Raw genomic sequence first — 21,747 nt, forward strand, 5'->3', positions numbered from 1 at the left:
AAGAAGAATTCACCTAAGTGTTCCTTGTAACTGTAATAATGGTTAAAATATTTAATTGCTACATTTGATATATAGTTTGCTTTTAACTTCTAACAAAATTTCCATGTGTTAAAAGAGATTTTTGAGACAGGGAATGTCAACTAATTAAATGGAAGGAGAGAGTCCATTCTCTGGAGGAGGTACCAGAGTAAAAACCAATAAAAATAATAAATGAACTCACTAAACAAAGAGTTTTACTTCGTTGTCATTTTCCCACCTATGTGAGACAAGTATGTGAACACTTTTATAAAAATGTAAGTAAAAACTCTCTGAAAGTTGACTTATCCCAAACCATAGAACTAGAATATGGCACAGAGGCCAACAACCCTCAGCCATTTAGATTTAGAGTTTGTGCTATATCCATCTCCCTTCATCATCCTTCTGAAAAGAGAACTCCAACTTTAATCACACAGGGAAATGGAAGTGTCACAAATAGATCTGATATAACAACAACAAACATAAAGTGTAATACCCCTTATTGAGAGTAATTCAAAGCCAATACTAAATATCAACTGGGGTAAATGATCAATGTCAAAATTAATAATCATACCCCTGCTATGTTCCAGGTATGGTCCAAGTCACTTATACACATTAGTTCATTAAGCCTTAATTCTTAACCCTGTGTTATAGGGACTTTTATAATCACATCCTTAAAAAAGAATCTGAAGTACAGAAAGGTCAAGTTAAATGTCCCCGGATTAAACTGTCAGTAAGGACAGAAGCAAGACTTAAACCCAAGCATTCCACCAGAACCAAGCAGAAAATGCTCATCAAGATGGGAAATGAGAGTGTAATACCTCATCTTTTCCTGTGAGCAAAGTGTTTTCCAAGATTATTCCTGTCTCTAAGTCCAACACTGTCACTCGGTATTGGTTAATGATTCCATTTGGCTGTCGTGGTTTCCTCCAAGTAATTCTTATTTCTGTGGCTTCTACCTCTGCTACTTGTAAATCAAATACCGCACCTGGAACTAAACGAGGAAAAAGCAAAAGCAAAGGGAAGGAAGTTACATTTTCAAAAAAACAAAATCTTCCCTAAACTCTTAGGGTATGATTTAAAGTATATAAACAACTCTATTAGAAAATTGACTGGAATAATTGACAAATTTAATAAAAATTAAATATATTATATGATTCCATAGATTCACAGATTTTTAAATTAAATTTCTGAGCATTGCTCTCAAAATATAAACAAAGAATAGAATAACATGAAATAATTTTCTAAAATAAAAATGTTATGTTTTATCAAAAATATCTTGGTATGAAGAAGGTCTAGCTAGCTACTCTAAAGGTAGCCGAAGGAGAATTTTTACTATAAGACAAATGAAATGGAGTCCTTGCCTAAACAAGTGAAAGACTTTGAGTTCCATATCTAGAATAATAAAAAATAATAATAAATTACCAATAATAATAATTTCCCTGATAAGCTATCTTTGAATGAGTAATACCCAGATAGTACATCGAAGGCTTCATAAAAAGTTATACTAACTTGATAAAAACAATATTTCTTTGAATGGAGTAAAACATTGTTAATAAATGTAGTTAGACCAATGTTTAATCTTTTGTATGAAATTGTGTGGAGTTTATTGATATTTTTTCTGCTCAATTTTCAGGTTAATCACATGAGCCTAAAATGATAGAGGTTGTTAGTCTTTGTAGCATTAAAGAAAAACTAGGACACATTAACAATTGGTTCAGATAAAGCACCAAGTATTTCAAGAAGAATCCTTATAAAGTCAACAATATCCTAGTTACATCTAGGAAACCTTCCAGTCCCTCAAAGTAATGGATGAGGACTTTGACCATTTATGTTCATAGTTGATTGTGTAATTAAGAATTGTCCTCCAACCCTCACCTTCTTCAACTATAATATGGGCAATAATTTTATCTTTCTTATAACTACACAAGGTTCCTATAAGGAATAAATCTTTGAAGAGAATTTCTAAAATGTAAGTAGGTCTTATAATGAAAAAAAATCATAAAAACATTGTCCCTTATGATCAAGATAAACAAAAATATTAAATTCATTTTCCTATAGTATTTTGAAATGCTATAGGTAGAGTAACTTCTTGTCCTAAGACACATATGTTGTCTTAAAGGAAGCAGAAAGGAATGGCCTATTTCCTTTTTAAAGCAATGGAAAAATATTGAGAATAATTTCATTACTCCCATATTAATTATTCCAGTAGTTGAGATTCTGGTGTCCAGCATGTGCAAATCACAAGCATAGGAGATGAAATCAATATAGATATTGGCTATCATTTTGTCTACCATTGGCCAATCCATTGAATCTCCCATTTATTTAATTAAAAGATTGTACATAGACCTCATGATTCTGGTTTTAATGAAGCACCTTTTTCAATGATGGAACAACTATCTAGTTAACCCTGAAAATAACACAAATATTAAAACAACAGAGCTCTCATTCTACCTTTAACACTTTGGAAGTTGTGATACAGGAAAAGCCTCATCAGTATTATAAAATATGAATCATAGAAAAGATAAGACATTTTCCAGTAAGCTCATGTAGAGCCTTAACTAGTAGAAACAGTTTAGTGGCTAAATGATCAGAATAATAAAGCAAATGAACTTTGCCTGTAAACTTTGCCTGTAAAAATAAATAAAATATTATATTCAACATAATGCTGGAATCCCTAGCCATAGCAATAAGGCAAGAGGAGGACATCAAAGGGACCCACATTGACAAAGAAGAAATCAAACTATCACTATTCGCAGATGACATGATCTGTGAAGGACCCAAAAAACTCAGTCCCCAAACTCCTAGACCTAATAAAACATTTTGGCAAAGTAGCAGGATACAAAATCAACCAACAAAAATCAGCTTTTCTGTACAACAGCAGTGTACAAGCAGAAAAGGAAATTATGGAAAAATACCATTTACAATAGCTAAAAAAAAAAAAGAATAAGTTACCTAGGGATTAACCTAACTAAAGACGTGAATGACCTATATAATGAGAACTATAAAAACCTAAAAACGGAAATCAAAGAGGACACTAGGAGATGGAAAGACCTCCCATGCTCATGGGTAGGCAGAATCAATATGGTGAAAATGGCCATATTGCCCAAAATGTTATACAAATTCAATGTAATCACCATCAAGATCCCAGCTACATCCTTCACTGAAATAGAGAAACAACCCATAAATTCATATGGAACAGCAAAAGACCTAGAATAGTCAAAGCAATTCTAGGCAAAAGAAGCAGCACAGGAGGAATCACAATACCAGACTTCAAGCTCTATTATAGAGCCATCATAATAAAAACAGCCTGGTATTGGTATAAAAACAGACCTGAATACCAATGGAATAGAAGAGCCAGAAATAAAGCCGCATTCAGCTGATATTCGACAAAGGAGCTAAACACATACAATGGAAAAAACATAGCCTCTTCAACTACTGGTGCTGGGAAAACTGGGCAGCCATATGTAGAAAACTCAAAGTAGACCCTAGCCTATCACCATGCACCAAGATCAACTCAAAATGGATTAAGGACCTCAACATCATACCTGAATCCCTGAATCTATTGAAGGACAGAGTATGAGAGACGCTAGAACTTAACGTCTGACTTAGACGTTAGAACTCAGGTAGGAACTTCCTGAATATAGTCCCAGGGGCACAACAAATAGGGGAGAGTCTCAACAAATGGGACTATTACAAAATAAAAAGTTTCTGCATAGCTAAAGACATAGCCACCAAACAAAGACAGCCAACCATATGGGAAAGGATCTTCACCAGCACACCAACAGACAAAGGCCTAATATCTGTCATCTACAGAGAACTCAAAAAACTAACCCCCTCCAAACCCAGTAAACCAATTATTAAATGAGCAAAAGAGCTAAAGAGAGACTTCACAGGAGAAGAGATAAAAATGGCAAAGAGACATATGAGGAAATGTTCAACATTCCTGGCAGTAAAGGAAATGTAAATTAAAAACAACCCTGAGATACCACCTCACTCCAGTTAGAATGACCTATACTCTGAACTCAGCCAACAACAAATACTGGAGGGGGTGCAGGGAAAGAGGAACCCTTCTCCATTGTTGATGGGAGTGCAAATTAGTACAACCACTTTGGAGAACAGTATGGAGGTTCCTCAAAAAGCTCAGCATAGACATACCCTATGACCCAGCCATACCACTCCTAGGCATCTATCCTGAACAACAGGTCTCAGGATATCAAAAAGACAACTGCACATCCATGTTTATCACTGCACAATTCACAATAGCCAAAATATGGAAACAACCCAGATGCCCTACTACAGATGAATGGATCCAAAAAATGTGGTACCTATACACTATGGAATACTGCCTAGCGATTAGAAATGATAAAATATTGGTATTCGCAGGGAAATGGTCCGAACTTGAACAAATAATGTTGAGCGAGACAAGCCTAGAACACAGAGAACAAAGGTGCATGGTCTCCTTGATATATGACTGTTGCGGGGGGTAGGGGGAGAACAGTAGAGACCAGGTCCGTGAAACAAAAAACTTCTTTTCAAATGGTATTTCCACAGGTTTGGGTCAGCGACCTTCCATTATGTATCTAAAACCAAACAACTACTAAACATAAAAAGGTTTAGATTAGACCTATCAGTGGATCACAGGAGCTTAACAGCTATGTACATATGATCATATAAGACGATGATAAGCAAAAACAACTCCAAGAGAAGGATCCAGGAGGGTTCAATTTTTGACGTTACATTTAAAGTTCTTGGTGAATCTCCTTTGGTGTACGCTATGTGGTTATTGTATATGAGTTTGGTACACTGGGTATTGTATATATGCCTACCTAATCTAGGGAAGGGAAAGAAAAATGAGGGTGTAAGATATCACAAGGAATGTACTCACTGCCTTATTATGTAACTGTACCCCTTTTGCACAACACCTTGCCAACAAAATTTAATTAATAAAAAAGTAATAAAAAATAAAATAGTCCATTGCACATATGTAACACATGAGCATTGTGGGAAGATGTCAACATACCTAGCATAGCAGTATGTATGTATACTTTATTATATGAATATATTTACTCTTGCTTATTTTTTGAGCCAAATCTGTGAGTAGTAGCAGATATTATAAGACTTGTAATGTCTACTTTTTAATAAACTTAAACCAGTGCCACCCACATCTTAAATTTCAATTCACATAAAAATTAAGTGGTTCTATATTTTCTTTTGAGAGAAAGTGAAGCTTTGAAGATTAAATAAATAGAGAAGACAGAACTGCATCTTGTCTTTGGAAAGATTCTTGATGTGCTATGCCACAGATTCTTAAGTACAAACCAGAGAACTCTAGATAGGCTCCAGCTCTTTTAATACTGGTACAAATTAATAAAAGAAAATAACTATGCAAGAAAAAATTTCATGGTTCATCATAAATTCTGAAAGTGTTGTCCATTAAGTGTGGTCATAGGTAGAATGACTACCAAAGAGTCATGAACAAATAAAAATACATTTGTAAATTTTCAAATGAGAAACAAAGCAGGTAACAAAACTGGTTTAAATATTGCAAATGATTTCAAGTTTTTAAGTGAAAAGCTATTAGGGAAAATGGGGACAAACGACATTATTACAAAGAAAACACATTAAAGTAACGTTTCCATTATCTAGCAAGTTCAACTTCCACTAGAAATGCACTTTGAAAAAAAATTGAAAAGTAAAGACCACTGACAAAACATAAATTTTGGTTTTTTCAACAGAGACTGTACAATTGTTAATAGAAAATAAGTTGAAGCTACTGAGAAAAAGTCTTCATTCCCATGGTCTATTTATAGCAAACCAACAAAAAATTCAATTATTTATTTTCTTTTGATAAACTGTGATGTTGAATCTTCTTATACTAGTGACAGACAACACTTGTTAAGGGGTAGTAGGCTAATAAAATTTGCTTTGTCTTTACACAATACAATTAACAATATGTTGTCTGAATTAAATTCATCAGCATGACCAGATTTTGGAATAGGCAATACCAGTTGTTTCAAAAGCTATGACTAAGAAAAGCAATCTGGGGCTGGGGATATGGCCTAGTGGCAAGAGTGCCTGCTTCATATACATGAGGCCCTGGGTTCGATTCCCCAGCACCACATATACAGAAAATGGCCAGAAGTGGTGCTGTGACTCAAGTGGCAGAGTGCTAGCCTTGAGCAAAAAGAAGCCAGGGACAGTGCTCAGGCCTTGAGTCCAAGCCCCAGGACTAGCCAAAAAAAAAAAAAAAAAAAGCAATCTTGTTTTGATTTTTTTGTTTACTTGTTTTAGTTTCTCTTAACATATATAAATTGTATATAATAATGAGTTTCACTAGGATATTTTCATAAATATGTGTATGATGTATTTTCCTCATATTCATCCCTCAGTACCCCCAGTTATTCACACACACACACACACACACACACACACACACTCATACACAGAGTTTCTCTTCTCATTTCTCTAAATTTGTTTCCTTTTCTTCTTCTAAGATTCTACATATGAAAATAAACATAAAACACCACATTTAGCAAAGGTGGGCTAGAATCCACGATCCTCTGCTATAACCTCCCAAGAGCCAGGATAACAGTTATGCAGTACCATTAGCAGCCCTAACTATTTTTAAGTAGATTATAAGGTTCTTTTAAATATGAGGAAGCAAATAGAGTAATCTTCATTTGAACACAAAGAACCATATTTTAGCAAGAAATGAAAACTAATGTAAAATTGAGCTATCATTTTTTAATTGAATGTAGATAGTTCTAATGACTTTTGAGATGTTTCTCTTATTGCTTAGATTCCTTTATTGAAAAATAACAATTACTGGGACCAGGATTAATTAGTATTGTCAGAAGCAGAAAAAAATTAACTTAATCCATTTGTTAGAACATTTCACTGAAGCACATTGCGAAGCTGAATAAGCCCGAGAGAAAGAGAAAGAGAAGTGAGCATGAGGAGATAAGACCCGTGTCTTTCCAGTATTCAGTGGAGCTCATGGGTTGCCAGTGGTAGCCCTCTTCCACCCCCAGGGAGGCACCAGAATCTGTAGTATAATCTGTAGTCTGTAAAATGCTTAGCTTTGGAAGATAGGATGAAATATACACAGAATGTAAATAAAGTCATAGATTCCAGATTATTGGATGTGAAAAATACCCCACTTGAAATGGATTGAAAAGTGCTTTTAAAATTGAACTGATTTGATGAATACAAGAGAAACTTTAAGTGATATTCAAAACAAAAAATACAGCATTTGATGAGAATTTTTATCAGGTGCTATAGGCCAAGAAAGGTGACAACAAATAGTATTTTTGCTGTTGTTATTTCAGCACTGAGGATTGAACCCAGAGTTATTATTGAAAGCAGACAAAGGTTTGGGACTTATTTGATGGTGTAACATAAGGACCAAAATTAGTGAGTCCGATAGTTGGCAGAGAAAATGCTATTAAAACCGAATCAAGGGTCCTGGTGTGATTAATAGCCATATGTAAATCTACCTAGTTTCTGAAGAGCTGCACTTAGATGAAGATGGGAGAAATTTAAAGTGTAAAGAAGAAACTACATGCTAAAAATCTTCCAAAAGAAACAAAATGGTAAAATTTGAATATGAATAAATAAGGATATTAACTATATGACTAAATATTCCTGTGTTGATCTATGTGTTGAAACTAGACACATTAGGAATTTCATTTAAATAGACAAAACATAATTTTTTCATTCTTTCAATAATCAGTTTGTTTTTAAGTGGAGAGATGTGCAAAATTTCCTAATAGTTGCTGCCCTCTAGTGATCAAATATTTGAATGATTAACTGACCAACACAAGCCCAATATAGCTGTGTGTGCATGCACACGCATGCATGTGTATATTTAATTTAACAGTTTTGTATGTTAACTACCGCACAATTGAAACTAGAAACTACTTTAAATGTTAATTTGTTGTACAAGAATTATCGTCTGCTCCTCAATAGCTATGATGACTAAATAGAAATAGATATTTAGCAAGTTGTGAAATAGTATGGTAGTAAGAACCAGTAAACTAAAATAATGGTGCTTACTAAATACATCTAAGAAAATTTCATAAGGAGAAATATTGTTTATATAAGTTAGTAAATTCTGAGAAACTTGTATTCTGTACTCATCAGGAACATTCACTTGCCCAGAATACCCTTTCTTTATAAATACATTTTGTTATAAGCATGAGGAAAATAAGAGATTCCTCCAAAAATTAGTTTTGTGAGAAAAAAGTGCACCCTAAGCCATACATTTAAATATTATTAATTGTGTTAGACTTATGAGTTCTTGAGGTCTTGCTAAAATTGTTGTGAATCATCTAACAGGTCAATATGCTGATTATTTCCTAATCTTGTTTGATCTTGAGTCTCTTTTATTGTGAAGCACTCTCTGGGATAAATATATAGAATGAATTAATTAGTAACTTGGATTCAAAAAATATAAACTAGCAGGACCTTGTGGTGCAATGGTAGCACATCTGACTCCAAAATAAATAAACTAATCCTCATCACAAGTGGCCCAAATTATTAATGCTAACTACTGAGGAGGCTAAATTTTGGAGACTCACAACTTGAGGATACTCCAGGCAAAAAAATGAACTGGACTCCATTTCTAAAATTACAAACAAAATGCTAGTCTGGAGGTGTTGCTCAAGGGGTAGAGCACCAGCCGCACAAATAAGTAAGTGTGAGGCCTTGAGTTCAAAATCCTGGTACCAGCAAAAGGAAGGAAGGAAGGAAAGAAAGAAGTTTTAAGACTGGTTTAGCAATTCACCAAACTTCACAAACCAATAAATATGTCATTAGCTCTCTAAAGGAAACATTCTTACCATCCGGAGGAGTGAATATTGAAAGATTTGACTTAGGTCCAGTCCCTGCACTGGTTTCTGCCGCAACGTAAACATCATACATTGTAAATGGTGTTAGGTTAGTAAATGCAAATTTAAGTTCTTTTGTACTATTATCCAAAATCCGACCTACAAAAAACAGAAGGTATCTGCAGATCATTTTTAATCAGGCACACAATTCCTCACATATACATGTACAGCCAAGGACAAAGATGAGTTAGACTATGCTTCAAAATTAATTATGAGTGAATTACTTAGGGTATTTTCATTAAATAATAATTGTTACCAATTTAATTAAAACAATGTAAAGAGTATAATATATTTCAGTGTTTAATTTTTCTCTTATTAAATCACAAAGTCCTGTTGAATTACCATATTAATTTGATGTACTTAAATGTGAAACATCAGGTTTTACCAATATAAAAATAATAACGGCCAGCTCCGATGGCTTATACCTGTAATTCTAGGTACTCAGGAAGCTGAGGTCTGAGGATCAAGGTTCAAAGCCAGCCCTGACAGTAAAGTTCTTGAGGCTCTTATCTCCAATTAACCACCAGAAAACCAGAAGTGGCACTGTGGCTGAAAGTGGAAGAGCGCTGGCCTTGAACTGAAGAGCTCAGGGAAAGCACCCAGGCCCACAGTTCAAGCACCACCACCCAAAAAAGAGAAAAATATAGTGTTTTATCTCAAATTTATTCTATCAAAAGGCTAAACGATCTCATTTTCTGTAAGAAGATGTACTTAGAAAGTATTTCTAGTTTAGCTTTTCTGAACACAATTCCTCAAGTAGGTTACTAACAAAGCTCCTTGAATACACAATTTTGCCACAGAATATTTCCTTAACCTTGGAGCTTTAATTGAAGCCTAGCTCTCTTCTAAGAAGCAGCCACAAGCAGTGGTCAATTTATGCAGCCTTCCGGCACCCGAGGGGTTTCCCTTGCTCAGCCTGCCGCAGTCTGGACAATTCTGCATACCTCCTTAACAAGCCTGCAGCTTTAAATCCTAGGATACCAACCAGCACTCCGTGTCACCACCTCCATGTTCTGAATGGCTCAGCTCTAGATTCAACGCTACCATTTTCATTTGTGATGAGTTTAATACTAGGAGCAATAACAAACTGCATGCGATTGTCTTTAATCTTTCTCTGCCTTATTTCGGACACTCCTTCCTAAATTACAAATCACCATTTCTAATAACTACAAATCTCACTCACTTGTCTCCTTCCTCTTTTCCTTAACTGTACTTCAATTGCTTGGAAACTGGAAACAATTCTTTTCAGTTTACTGGAAATTCCAATCCATTGATTGTGTTATTTTATTTTTTATCTTATTTTCTTTGGCCTCTTACTACTTGGCGTTCACTACTTACACAGTTTCAATGTCATTGTCAGTAAACAGCTGCTTACTTAAGCCTTCAATTCCCCCCAGAACTTCTTATAGAAGGGAGTTATAGAAAAAGCATTGTAGCATTCAAGTGATAGGACTTTAAGCAAAATTACATACCTACCCTATTCTTTTTCTCTTTTCTATATTCATTTTTGCCAAACATGCCTTATTTGTTCCTTGTAAAAATAAATCTTTTGGATCTACTACTTACTCCCACACCTAGTTATTCCAACTCCTTTCAGGGCTTTTTTTTGTAGCCAAATTCAAGGATTGTTTATATCCACTGTTCCAATTCACTTTCCCAACTTTCCTTTATACCAGGTCAATAAGGATTACCATACATACATATACAGTATAAACCACTCCGGCCAAGTTAAGTAATGATGCCATGTTTTTAAGTACAGCCATAATTAAATGTGTCTTACTTGTTCAATCAGTCTCACAAAAGAAAATTTGCCTCAAGAAAGACTTGAAAAATAATAATCAGAAGGAAAAGAGGTATCTGTGTATCCATCCCTGTTTCTGTGTATGAGGAGGGTTCAGATAGGACCATCATTTTTAGGGACTGTACATATTTTGGAATTTAAGGAGCATAAGCTATTCATGAATGATGGTTACTTGTGTGTGATTCACAGCTTAGAAATTACAAAATGGAATGACTTGGAATTTCAAATCTTTTTCAATTTTTCAATGAAATAACAATGTATGCGGTTATGCTATTTCATCATTGTTTGAATTAAACTTCTTTCACAGAACCTCAAAATTTCAGATCAAAAGAGAATTCTTATAGCTGACTTAATTTACTTCCTATAATACTTGAAGCTCTTAAATCATATGACAAGTGAATGCCCCAGTTCTGCCTTTAAAAAGAAAAATTGCCACTTTATAAAGCTGCCATCTTGTTAATTTAATAAGCTTTATTCTCAGAATAGTTTTACATTCACAGTAAAATTGTATGAAAGGTCCAGAAATTTTCTCTCTTATTTCCCAGAGAGCTCTAGGGGTCAGAATGAACTCTGTTCTAAATAGAAATTCGATTTAAAATAATTTAAACCCACTGTTTTTTAAGTTGATGTCTTCTGGTTCAAAACTTGAAGGTGCCTATCACTTTTCACAGTTTCTTGATGATTTGTAAACAGAGAATATGAATAGTTTTTTTAATCACTTATGATTGTAAACAAGTGATCCAAATGACCTCATCTTTCTAATCACTTCCTTTGATTTACCCAAATTTTAGAATCTTTACAAAAAAGAGTTTGATGCTTTTAAGATTTAAAAATAGTACAAAACAATTTTTGTTCCAAAAGGTGAATGCAAAACTGATTGACTTACCTGATGGTCCATATAATTCCACTCTATAACTGAACTTGCCCGTGACTATATTTGGTGGGTCCCATGAAATTGTAAAAGATTTTCCTGTGACGTTGCCTGTTATACAATTTTGTGGTGGTCCTTCTGGAACTAAAATGATTATACATAAAAATGAGTATAGGATATATTTTAAATAAGGAAAATAAAGTTAAAGAGAAAATATCACATTAAAAAGCAAAAGGCTCATGAGGATCACATAAAAGTAATACTGTAAGAGTATTGGGTAACTCCAGGGAGGCTTGTTTAAAAATGAACCTCCCTACTAAGAAAAGCCCAGGCCCAGATGGATTCACCAACGAATTCTACAAAACCTTTAGTGAGGAGCTAATTCCAATACTCCTCAAACTCTTCCGCGAAATAGAAACGGAGGGAGAAATCCCAAACTCATTCTACGAAGCTAATATCATACTCATCCCCAAACCAGGCAAAGATCCAACAAAAAAAGAGAACTACAGACCAATATCACTAATGAACACAGATGCAAAGCTCCTCAATAAAATATTAGCTAATAGGATCCAGAAACTGATTAAGAATATCATACATCATGACCAAGTAGGCTTCATCCCTCAGTCACAAGGATGGTTCAACATCCGTAAATCAATCAACGTAATTCACCACATAAACAGAACTAAAATCAAGAATCACATTGTTATCTCAGTCGATGCCCAAAAAGCCTTTGACAAAATACAACATCCATACCTATTAAAAGCTTTGGAGAGAACAGGAATAGATGGAACATTCCTCAAAACAATAAAAGCCATATACAACAGACCAACTGCTAATATCATATTAAATGGAGAGAAACTTAAATCATTCCCCCTAAACTCAGGAACAAGACAAGGATGCCCACTCTCCCCACTTCTTTTCAACATAGTGTTGGAATCCCTAGCCATAGCAATAAGGCAAGAGGAGGACATCAAAGGGATCCACATCGGCAAGGAAGAAATCAAGTTATCCCTATTCGCAGATGACATGATCTTATATCTGATGGACCCAAAAAACTCAGTACCCAAACTCCTACACCTAATAAACCAATTTGGCAAAGTAGCAGGATACAAAATCAACCCACAAAAGTCAGCAGCTTTTCTGTACACCAGCAATAGACAAACAGAAAAGGAAATTATGGAAACAATTCCATTTACAGTAGCCAAAAAAAGAATAAAGTACCTAGGGATCAACTTAACCAAGGACGTGACAGACCTATTTAATGAAAACTACAAAAATCTAATAAGGGAAATCAAAGAAGACACAAGGAGATGGAAAGACCTCCCATGCTCATGGGTAGGCAGAATCAATATAGTGAAAATGGCCATATTGCCCAAATTGTTATACAAATTCAATGCAATACCTATCAAAATCCCAGCCACATTCTTCACTGAAATAGAGAAACCAATCCATAAATTCATATGGAACAGCAAAAAACCTAGAATAGCCAAAGCAATTCTAGGCAAAAAAAGCAGTGCAGGAGGTATCACAATACCTGACTTCAAGCTCTACTACAAGGCCATCATAACAAAAACAGCATTGTATTGGTATAAAAACAGATCAGAAGACCAATGGATTAGAACTGAAGACCCAGAAATAAAACCGCACTCTTACAGCCAACTGATATTCGACAAAGGAGCTAAAGACATACAATGGAATAAACATAGCCTCTTCAACTACTGGTGCTGGAAGAACTGGGCAGCCATATGCAGAAAACTCAAAGTAGACCCAAGCCTATCACCATGCACCAAGATCAACTCAACATGGATCAAGGACCTCAACATCAGACCTGAATCCTTGAAACTACTGAAGGACAGAGTAGGAAAGACACTAGAACTTATAGGCACAGGAAGGAACTTCCTGAATAGAGTCCCAGGGGCACAACAAATAGGGGAAAGACTCGACAAATGGGACTACTACAAATTAAAAAGTTTCTGCACAGCTAAGGACATAGCCACCAAAATAGAAAGACAGCCAACGATATGGGAAAGGATATTTACCAGCACAGCAACAGACAAAGGCCTGATATCTGTCATCTACAGAGAACTCAAAAAACTAAGCCCCTCCAAGCCCAATAAACCTATTAGGAAATGGGCAAAAGAGCTAAAGAGAGACTTCACAAGAGAAGATATAAAAATGGCAAAGAAACATATGAGGAAATGCTCAACATCCCTGCTAGTAAAGGAAATGCAAATAAAAACAACCCTGAGATACCACCTCACCCCAGTTAGAATGGCCTATACTCTGAACTCAGGAAACAACAAATGCTGGAGGGGCTGTGGGGAAAGAGGAACCCTTCTCCATTGTTGGTGGGAGTGCAAATTAGTACAACCACTTTGGAGAACAGTATGGAGGTTTCTCAAAAAGCTCAATATAGACCTACCCTATGACCCAGCCATACCACTCCTAGGCATCTATCCTAAACAGCAAAATCCAAGATATCAAAAAGACATTTGTACTTCCATGTTTATCGCGGCACAATTCACAATAGCTAAAATATGGAAACAACCCAGATGCCCCTCCACAGACGAATGGATCCAAAAAATATGGTACTTATACACAATGGAATACTACATAGCGATTAGGAATGGTGAAATACTGTTATTCCCAGGGAAATGGTCAGAACTCGAACAAATAATGTTGAGTGAGACAAGCCTAGAACACAGAAAACAAAGGGGCATGATCTCCCTGATATATGACTGTTAACAAAGGGAGATGGAGAGACAGTAGAGACCAAGTCTGTGAATACTGTATATGTTCTTGATACATTGTATATTGCATATATGTCAACCTGACCTAGACAAGGGATAGAAGAAAAACAGGTCGTAAGATATCATAAGAAATGTACACACTGCCCTACTATGTAACTGCACCCTCTTTGCACAACACCTTGTAAAAAAAATTTATGTCCAATTAATAAAAAAAAAATGAAAAAAAGAAAAATGAAAACAGTTGATGAGAGGCAAAGAGTGTTAATAAAATAATCTATAAAGACAAAATGAAAGAGTTTTATATAAATAATTTATATCTTTATTTATAACAAAAATGCAATCATACCTGATTCTGGTGTTCTGACAATGGTACTATCAATATAGCCTGCTTCCGTTGTAACAGCCGAAACTTCAAAAAGATACGTGGTGTAAGGTCTCAAATGTGTGACCACAAAACTGATAGGCTCCTTCCACACAGAGCTGATCTTACTCCGTACCAGGGTGTTTGGGGAGTATGTAGTACGCAGTGGAGGCGTAACTCTAGCAAGTGTTGGAGAAGGGCTGGTGGTACTCCATAGAAATGATTCACTGTTCTCCTAGTGAATGAAACAAATATCAGTGGAAAATTAACATGCTGTCTTTGGATAAAATAAGAAATATAACCCATTATTTTTCTTCATACTAAAAAGGAAATCATTGTTGCTATAAGGAAAAAGAAATGCTACTACTCTTCCATGTGCATATGCTTCTTTGTCTGTGTGTTTACATGAATAAGATTTCAACAGATTATGTTATCAATAATTTTTCCACATTGTAATTGTACCTACTTATGATAACACTTTTAGGAAAGAGTACATGTAGGACTTCCGGGAAGACAGCAGAGGAGCTGCAGTGCACTAGCTCAGCTCCCTCCAGCATCGCAGTTTTCTCACCCCATAGAAACTTTTACCACTAGAAAGACAACCAGCGTAAGTTGTAACAGTACAGGGATTATGGCCAGGAAGGAAAAATCGACTTTGCCCGTCTGAAAACACAGATTTGAGCTCTGGGCAGTATCCCACCACCACGCCAGTGCCCGGTACAGCAACCCGCACTCCACACAGGTAAAGCACACAGCGGAGACCAGGCGGTGGCTGAGCACGGACGACCTGAAATCGCAGAGAAAGCGTGCTGGTAGACTGGCATCCCCAACTCAAATGGGCAGAAGAAACACAAGAAAGATGGCAAACAATGAAGTCTTATCCCCCACTCAAAACAAGCAGGAAGCAGAGCAGTCAATCAAAGACATGGAAGAGAACCCCCAAAAAGCTCTACAAAGTCTACTGATAAACATGATAAATGAAAAGTTTGAATCTCTTCAGTCAATTATTCTACAGCGTGAGTAGGCAAAGCAAAAATTAATGGAGAATTTCATGGCATCCACAAATAGAAAGATAAATGAACTTCAAGAGTCAAATGAAAAGATAGCTAACCAGCTTAAAGATTTGAGAGACAACTCTCAAAACCAAAGTAATGAAGTTAATGAAGTAAAGAAGTCTATACAAGACCTAAGAAATGACATGGAAATTATCAGGAAAGACCAGTCACTGAAGCAGAGGATCGAATTTCAGGAGCTGAAGATTCCTTAGATTCTATGGAGAAAGATCAAAAATCAATTCAAATCCAGTCCAATCAACAAAACAGATCGCTACAGGAGATTCAAGACACGATCAGGAAGCCCAATTTAAGGATAATAGGTATTGAGGAAAACTTGGAGAAAGAGGTTAATGGGATAAGCAACCTATTTAACAGAATATTAGCTGAGAACTTCCCAAATATCCAGAAGGAAAGGCCGATACAGATACAAGAAGCATTTAGACCAGACCAAATCGACCAGACCAGAATAGGACATCCCACCGACACATTGTGATCAAAACACGTTCAGTAGAGTGCAAGGAAAAAATACTCAAAGCTGTTAGGGCAAAGAAAACAATCACATGTAAAGGAAAAGCAATCAGAATTACCCCAGACTTCTCAGCAGAGACCATGAAAGCAAGGAGAGCCTGGAATGAAGTATACCAAACTCTACATAAAAATAACTATCAACCAAGAATTCTGTACCCAGCCAAACTCTCCTTCATAGACAAAGGTCAAATAAAAGTCTTCCACAGTAAGGAAAAACTGAAACAATATATCTCCACCAAACCAGCTTTACAGAAAGTCTTCAAAGATGTACTATACAGGGATAATAATCAAGATCCCAATACAGACAGAGAAATGAACCCTAATTAGTAAACATCAGATCAAGAAATGGGAAGGCACAGCTTTAAACAAGATAGTGATAATGAAAGGAACAAACGATCATCTCTCAATCCTAACTCTCAACATTAATGGACTTAATTCTCCAATCAAATGACATAGGCTCATAAGTTGGATCAAAAATCAAGATCCATCTTTCTGCTGCCTCCAAGAGACACATCTATCCAGCAAAAGTAAACATCTTCTAAAAGTGAAAGGCTGGAAACAAATCTATCAAGCAAATGGCCCCCATAGAAGGCTGGAGTTGCAATCCTAGTATCAGACAAAATTGACTTCAAATTAAAAAAGGTAAGAAGAGAAAAAGAAGGTTACTACATACTAGTAAAGGATCTCTCCTACAGGAAGAAATAACCATTCTAAATATCTACACACCAAATGCAGGAGCACCCAACTTCATCAAACAAACACTACTGACTCTAAAAACACTCATAGACCCAAACACATTGATAGTTGGGGACTTTAACACTCCACCATCACCTCTGGACAGATCAACACGCCAAAAACTGAACAAAGAAACCACAGAACTAAACAATTGCATAGACCAACTAGACTTAATCGACATCTGCAGAATATTCCACCCAGCAAGGACAGAATACACATTCTTTTCGGCAGCACATGGAACATTCTCCAAAATAGATCACATCTTAGGGCACAAAGAAAATCTGTACAAATTCAGAAGTATCAAAACCATTCCCTGCATTCTCTCAGACCACAATGGAATAAAATTAGAGCTCAACTCAAACAGCCACCACAGAAATTGCTACAATTCATGGAGACTAAACAACACACTGCTGAACCATCAGAGGGTCATTGAAGAAATTAAAACGGAAATTCAAATGTTTATGGAATTCAACCAAGTTGAGAACACAAAGTACCAGCTCCTCTGGGACACAGCAAAGGCAGTACTCAGAGGAAAATTTATATCTCTGAGTGCATACATCAACAAACTGGAGAAACAGCAACTCAATAATTTAAGGAAGCACCTTAATTTTCTTGAGAGAGAACAACAAGCCAAACCCCAAATCAATAGACAGAAGCAAATAATTAAAATCAAATCAGAATTAAATCAATTAGAGACGAAAAAAAAACCATTGAAAGAATCAACAAAACAAAGAGTTGGTTCTTTGAAAAAATCAACAAGATAGACAGACCCCTGGCAAACCTGACCAAAACACAAAGGCAGCACACTCAAATAAACAAGATAAGAGATAAAACAGGTAACATCACCACAGAAATAACCGAAATTCAGAAAATAATAAGGGACTACTTTGCAAACCTTTATGCCAACAAATTCGAGAACTTGGAAGAAATGGATGATTTCCTAGAAAAAATTCATATCCCCAAACTGAACCACGAAGATTTAAACCTCCTAAACAGACCCATATCCAGTATTGAAATAGAAACGGCAATAAATGATCTCACATCCAAGAAAAGCCCAGGTCCAGATGGATTCACTGCAGAATTCTACAAGGCCTTCAAAACAGAACTCACTCCAATATTTCTCAAACTCTTCAATGAAATTGAAAGAGAACGTTCACTTCCCGACTCATTCTATGAAGCCAGTATAACCGTCATCCCAAAACCAGGCAGGGACTCATCACGGAAAGAGGACTATAGACCGATCTCCCTGATGAACATAGATGCAAAAATTCTCAACAAAATTCTGGCCAATCGACTCAACAGGTCATCAAAAAAATCATACACCACGATCAAACTGGATTCATCCCTGGGATGCAAAGTTGGTTTAATATACGCAAGTCAATTAATGTAATCCACCACATCAACCAGAGCAAGCTAAAGAACCACATGGTTTTATCTCTGGATGCGGAAAAAGCATTTGATAAAATCCAGCACCCATTTATGCTAAAAGCCCTGGAAAAACTGGGATTCCAGGGAACATTCCTGAATATAATCAAGGCAGTTTATGACAAACCAACAGCAAGCATAACTCTAAATGGTGAAAAACTAAAGCCATTCCCTTTAAAATCAGGAACAAGGCAGGGATGTCCATTCTCTCCCCTGCTCTTCAACATAGTACTAGAATTCCTAGCCAGAGCAATCAGGCAAGAAGAAAATATAAAGGGGATCCAAGTAGGTAAAGATGAAGTTAAACTCTCTCTCTTCGCAGATGACATGATCCTATACCTAAAGAATCCCATAGACTCTACCCCCAAGCTACTAGAGCTGATCCAAAACTTTGGCAAAGTTGCAGGATATAAAATAAACCTTCAAAAATCAACGGCCTTTCTGTATGCTAACGACCCGAAGACAGAGGCTGATATCAGGAAAGCAACTCCCTTTGCAATAGCCCCCCAAACCATAAAATACCTAGGAATAACCTTAACCAAAGAAGTGAAAGACCTCTTTGAGGAGAACTTTAAAACCTTGAAAAACGAAATTAAGTCAGAACTAAGGAAATGGAAAAACCTCCCATGCTCCTGGATTGGGAGGATTAATATAATCAAAATGGCAATATTGCCAAAGGCTATCTACAAATTCAATGCAATACCCATTAATATCCCAACACCATTTTTTGATGAAATAGAGGAAGCAATCAAGAAATTCATATGGAATAATAAAAGACCTAGAATAGCAAAAACAATCCTAAGCAGAAAGAACAGTGCTGGAGGAATTACAATACCCAACTTCAAGTTGTATTATAAATCTATAGTAATAAAAACAGCTTGGTATTGGCACCAGAACAGGCCTGAAGACCAATGGAACAGAATTGAAGACCCAGGAATGAACTCACAGAACTACGCCTACTTAATCTTTGATAAAGGGGCTAAAACAATAGTTTGGAAGACAGATAGCCTCTTTAACAAATTGTGCTGGAAAAACTGGCTCAACACCTGCAACAAACTAAAACTAGATCCTTATATATCACCCTGCACCAAAATCATTTCCAAATGGATTAAAGACCTCAAAATCAAAACAGACACCCTGAAAACACTAAAGGAAGGAGTAGGAGAAACACTTGGGCTCCTTGGCGCAGGACGGAACTTCCTTAACAAAGACCCAGAAAGGCTACAAATCAAAGAAAGGTTGGACAAGTGGGACTGCATCAAACTGCAGAGCTTCTGCACGGCAAAGGACATAGCTTGCAAGATAAACAGAAAGTCCACAGACTGGCAGAAGATCTTTACAGGCCATTCAACAGACAAAGGCCTCATCTCTAAAATATATGCAGAACTAAAAAAATTACCTTCCTCCAAAACAAAACCGCAAAGAACCAATAGCCCGCTCATCAAGTGGGCTAAAGACTTACAAAGAGACTTCTCTGATGAGGAAATGAGAATGGCCAAGAGACATATGAAAAAGTGCTCTACATCACTGGCCATAAAAGAAATGCAAATCAAAACAACACTGAGATTCCATCTCACCCCAGTAAGAATGTCATATATCAAGAAAACTAACAATAACAGTTGTTGGAGGGGATGTGGCCAAAAGGGAACCCTACTTCATTGTTGATGGGAATGTAAACTGGTTCAGCCACTCTGGCAAGCAGTATGGAGATTCCTCAGAAGGCTAAATGTAGAACTCCCCTATGACCCAGCAACCCCACTTTTGGGTATCTATCCAAGAAACCACAAACAAAATCACAGTAAAGCCACCAGCACAACAATGTTCATTGCAGCGCAATTTGTCATAGCGAGAATCTGGAACCAACCCAGATGCCCCTCCGTAGATAAATGGATCGGGAAAATGTGGTACATATACACAATGGAATTTTATGCCTCTATTAGAAAGAATGACATTGCCCCATTTGTAAGGAAATGGAAGGACTTGGAAAAAATTATACTAAGTGAAGTGAGCCAGACCCAAAGAAACATGGACTCTATGGTCTCCCTTATTGGGAATAATTAGCACAGGTTTAGGCAAGTCAGAGCAGAGCATCACAAGAGCCCAATAGCTATACCCTTATGATCACATAAGATGATGCTAAGTGAAATGAACTCCATGTTATGGAAATGATTGTTATATCACAGTTGTAACTACTTTCAACATCCCATGTGTATCTGTAGCTTCTACTATTGATGATGTTCTTGTATCACCTTCTTGTGATTGTATCTACACTCTCTCTGTAATCTTATCTGAGTATATTGGAAACCGTGTATACTGGTATTAGAACTAGGAAATTGAAAGGGAATACCAAAATTGAGAGACACAGGGTAAAAAAAGACAAACAACTACAAAAGCAATACTTGCAAAACTGTTTGGTGTAAGTGAACTGAACACCTCAGGGGGGGAAAGGGTAAGGGGGAGGGGAGAGGGGGGTATGAGGGACAAGGTAACAAACAGTACAAGAAACGTATCCAATGCCTAATGTATGAAACTGTAACCTCTCTGTACATCAGTTTTATAATAAAAACTTAAAAAACGGTACATGTATAGTATATTTTGTATTTTAATCTTCCTTATAGACACAATTTGAAGTGGCTTCTAGAAAAGATAAAACAACACTAAAATGTTTCGTGAGAAAGTTATTAATGAATTTAAGAGTTTTAAAATTGGGCTGTTTTATATTGCACTTCTTTTCTTTTTAATCACAAAGTTTCAAAAGATAATATCATGGACTTGAGGTATAGGACTCAGTGTTCACATGTTTGGCAGCACGCATGAGACCCTGGGTTCAATCTCCAGCACCATAAAAAGAAAAAGATAATGCTGCTAGCACATCATTCAATATGAGAATGTGTGCATATGAATGTGAATATAATCAAACCATATCCTAATTTAAGAAAGACGATGCCACCATAATTGTTACAGTCCTTGACAAGGCTTCTCATCCATGACTAGAGTGACAACAAATTCTCTGCAACTTCTTACTAGACTATTTACTCCCCAAGTGGAGCCTCCATTCCTGTCCCACAGAAACATAGTCTTTCTTCCAGGAAGATCTTACCTTTTATTTTCCATCTCAAGGTTTTATAGAGTGCCCTACACCCAGAACACAATATTCTCATAATCAAATCTCCATCTGTTCTTCCTTTATGGCTGATCCAAGTCCTACCCCTGTTGAGAGGTCTTTCTATAACTCCATGAAGGATAATTCCAAAGTACCCCTAATCACATGCCCTAAATAGACCCACATGTATAGAATATAGTACTGTGGCCTGA

The 21,747-nt window shown here is 36.3% G+C and overlaps 1 protein-coding gene and 1 long non-coding RNA gene across 2 annotated transcripts in view; one reads left to right on the forward strand and one right to left on the reverse strand.

The window, feature by feature from the left end:
• The window catches only part of Ptprq (protein tyrosine phosphatase receptor type Q), a 203,626-nt gene that overhangs the window by 144,967 nt on the left and 36,912 nt on the right, over positions 1-21,747 (reverse strand). The window contains exons 7-10 of the mRNA XM_048358989.1: positions 14,675-14,924; positions 11,594-11,722; positions 8,859-9,005; positions 837-1,009 (exon numbers count right to left, since the gene is read on the reverse strand). Coding sequence (XP_048214946.1) covers positions 837-1,009; positions 8,859-9,005; positions 11,594-11,722; positions 14,675-14,924 — 699 coding nt within the window. The remainder of the gene's footprint in view (positions 1-836; positions 1,010-8,858; positions 9,006-11,593; positions 11,723-14,674; positions 14,925-21,747) is intronic.
• LOC125360879 lies at positions 4,752-21,439 on the forward strand. The gene is made up of 3 exons (XR_007212823.1): positions 4,752-4,874; positions 7,306-7,322; positions 21,429-21,439. It is a non-coding gene; the product is annotated as an uncharacterized LOC125360879 (long non-coding RNA).

This window comes from Perognathus longimembris, chromosome 1, assembly GCF_023159225.1.
Source record: "Perognathus longimembris pacificus isolate PPM17 chromosome 1, ASM2315922v1, whole genome shotgun sequence".
Classification (NCBI taxonomy): Eukaryota; Metazoa; Chordata; class Mammalia; order Rodentia; family Heteromyidae; genus Perognathus; species Perognathus longimembris.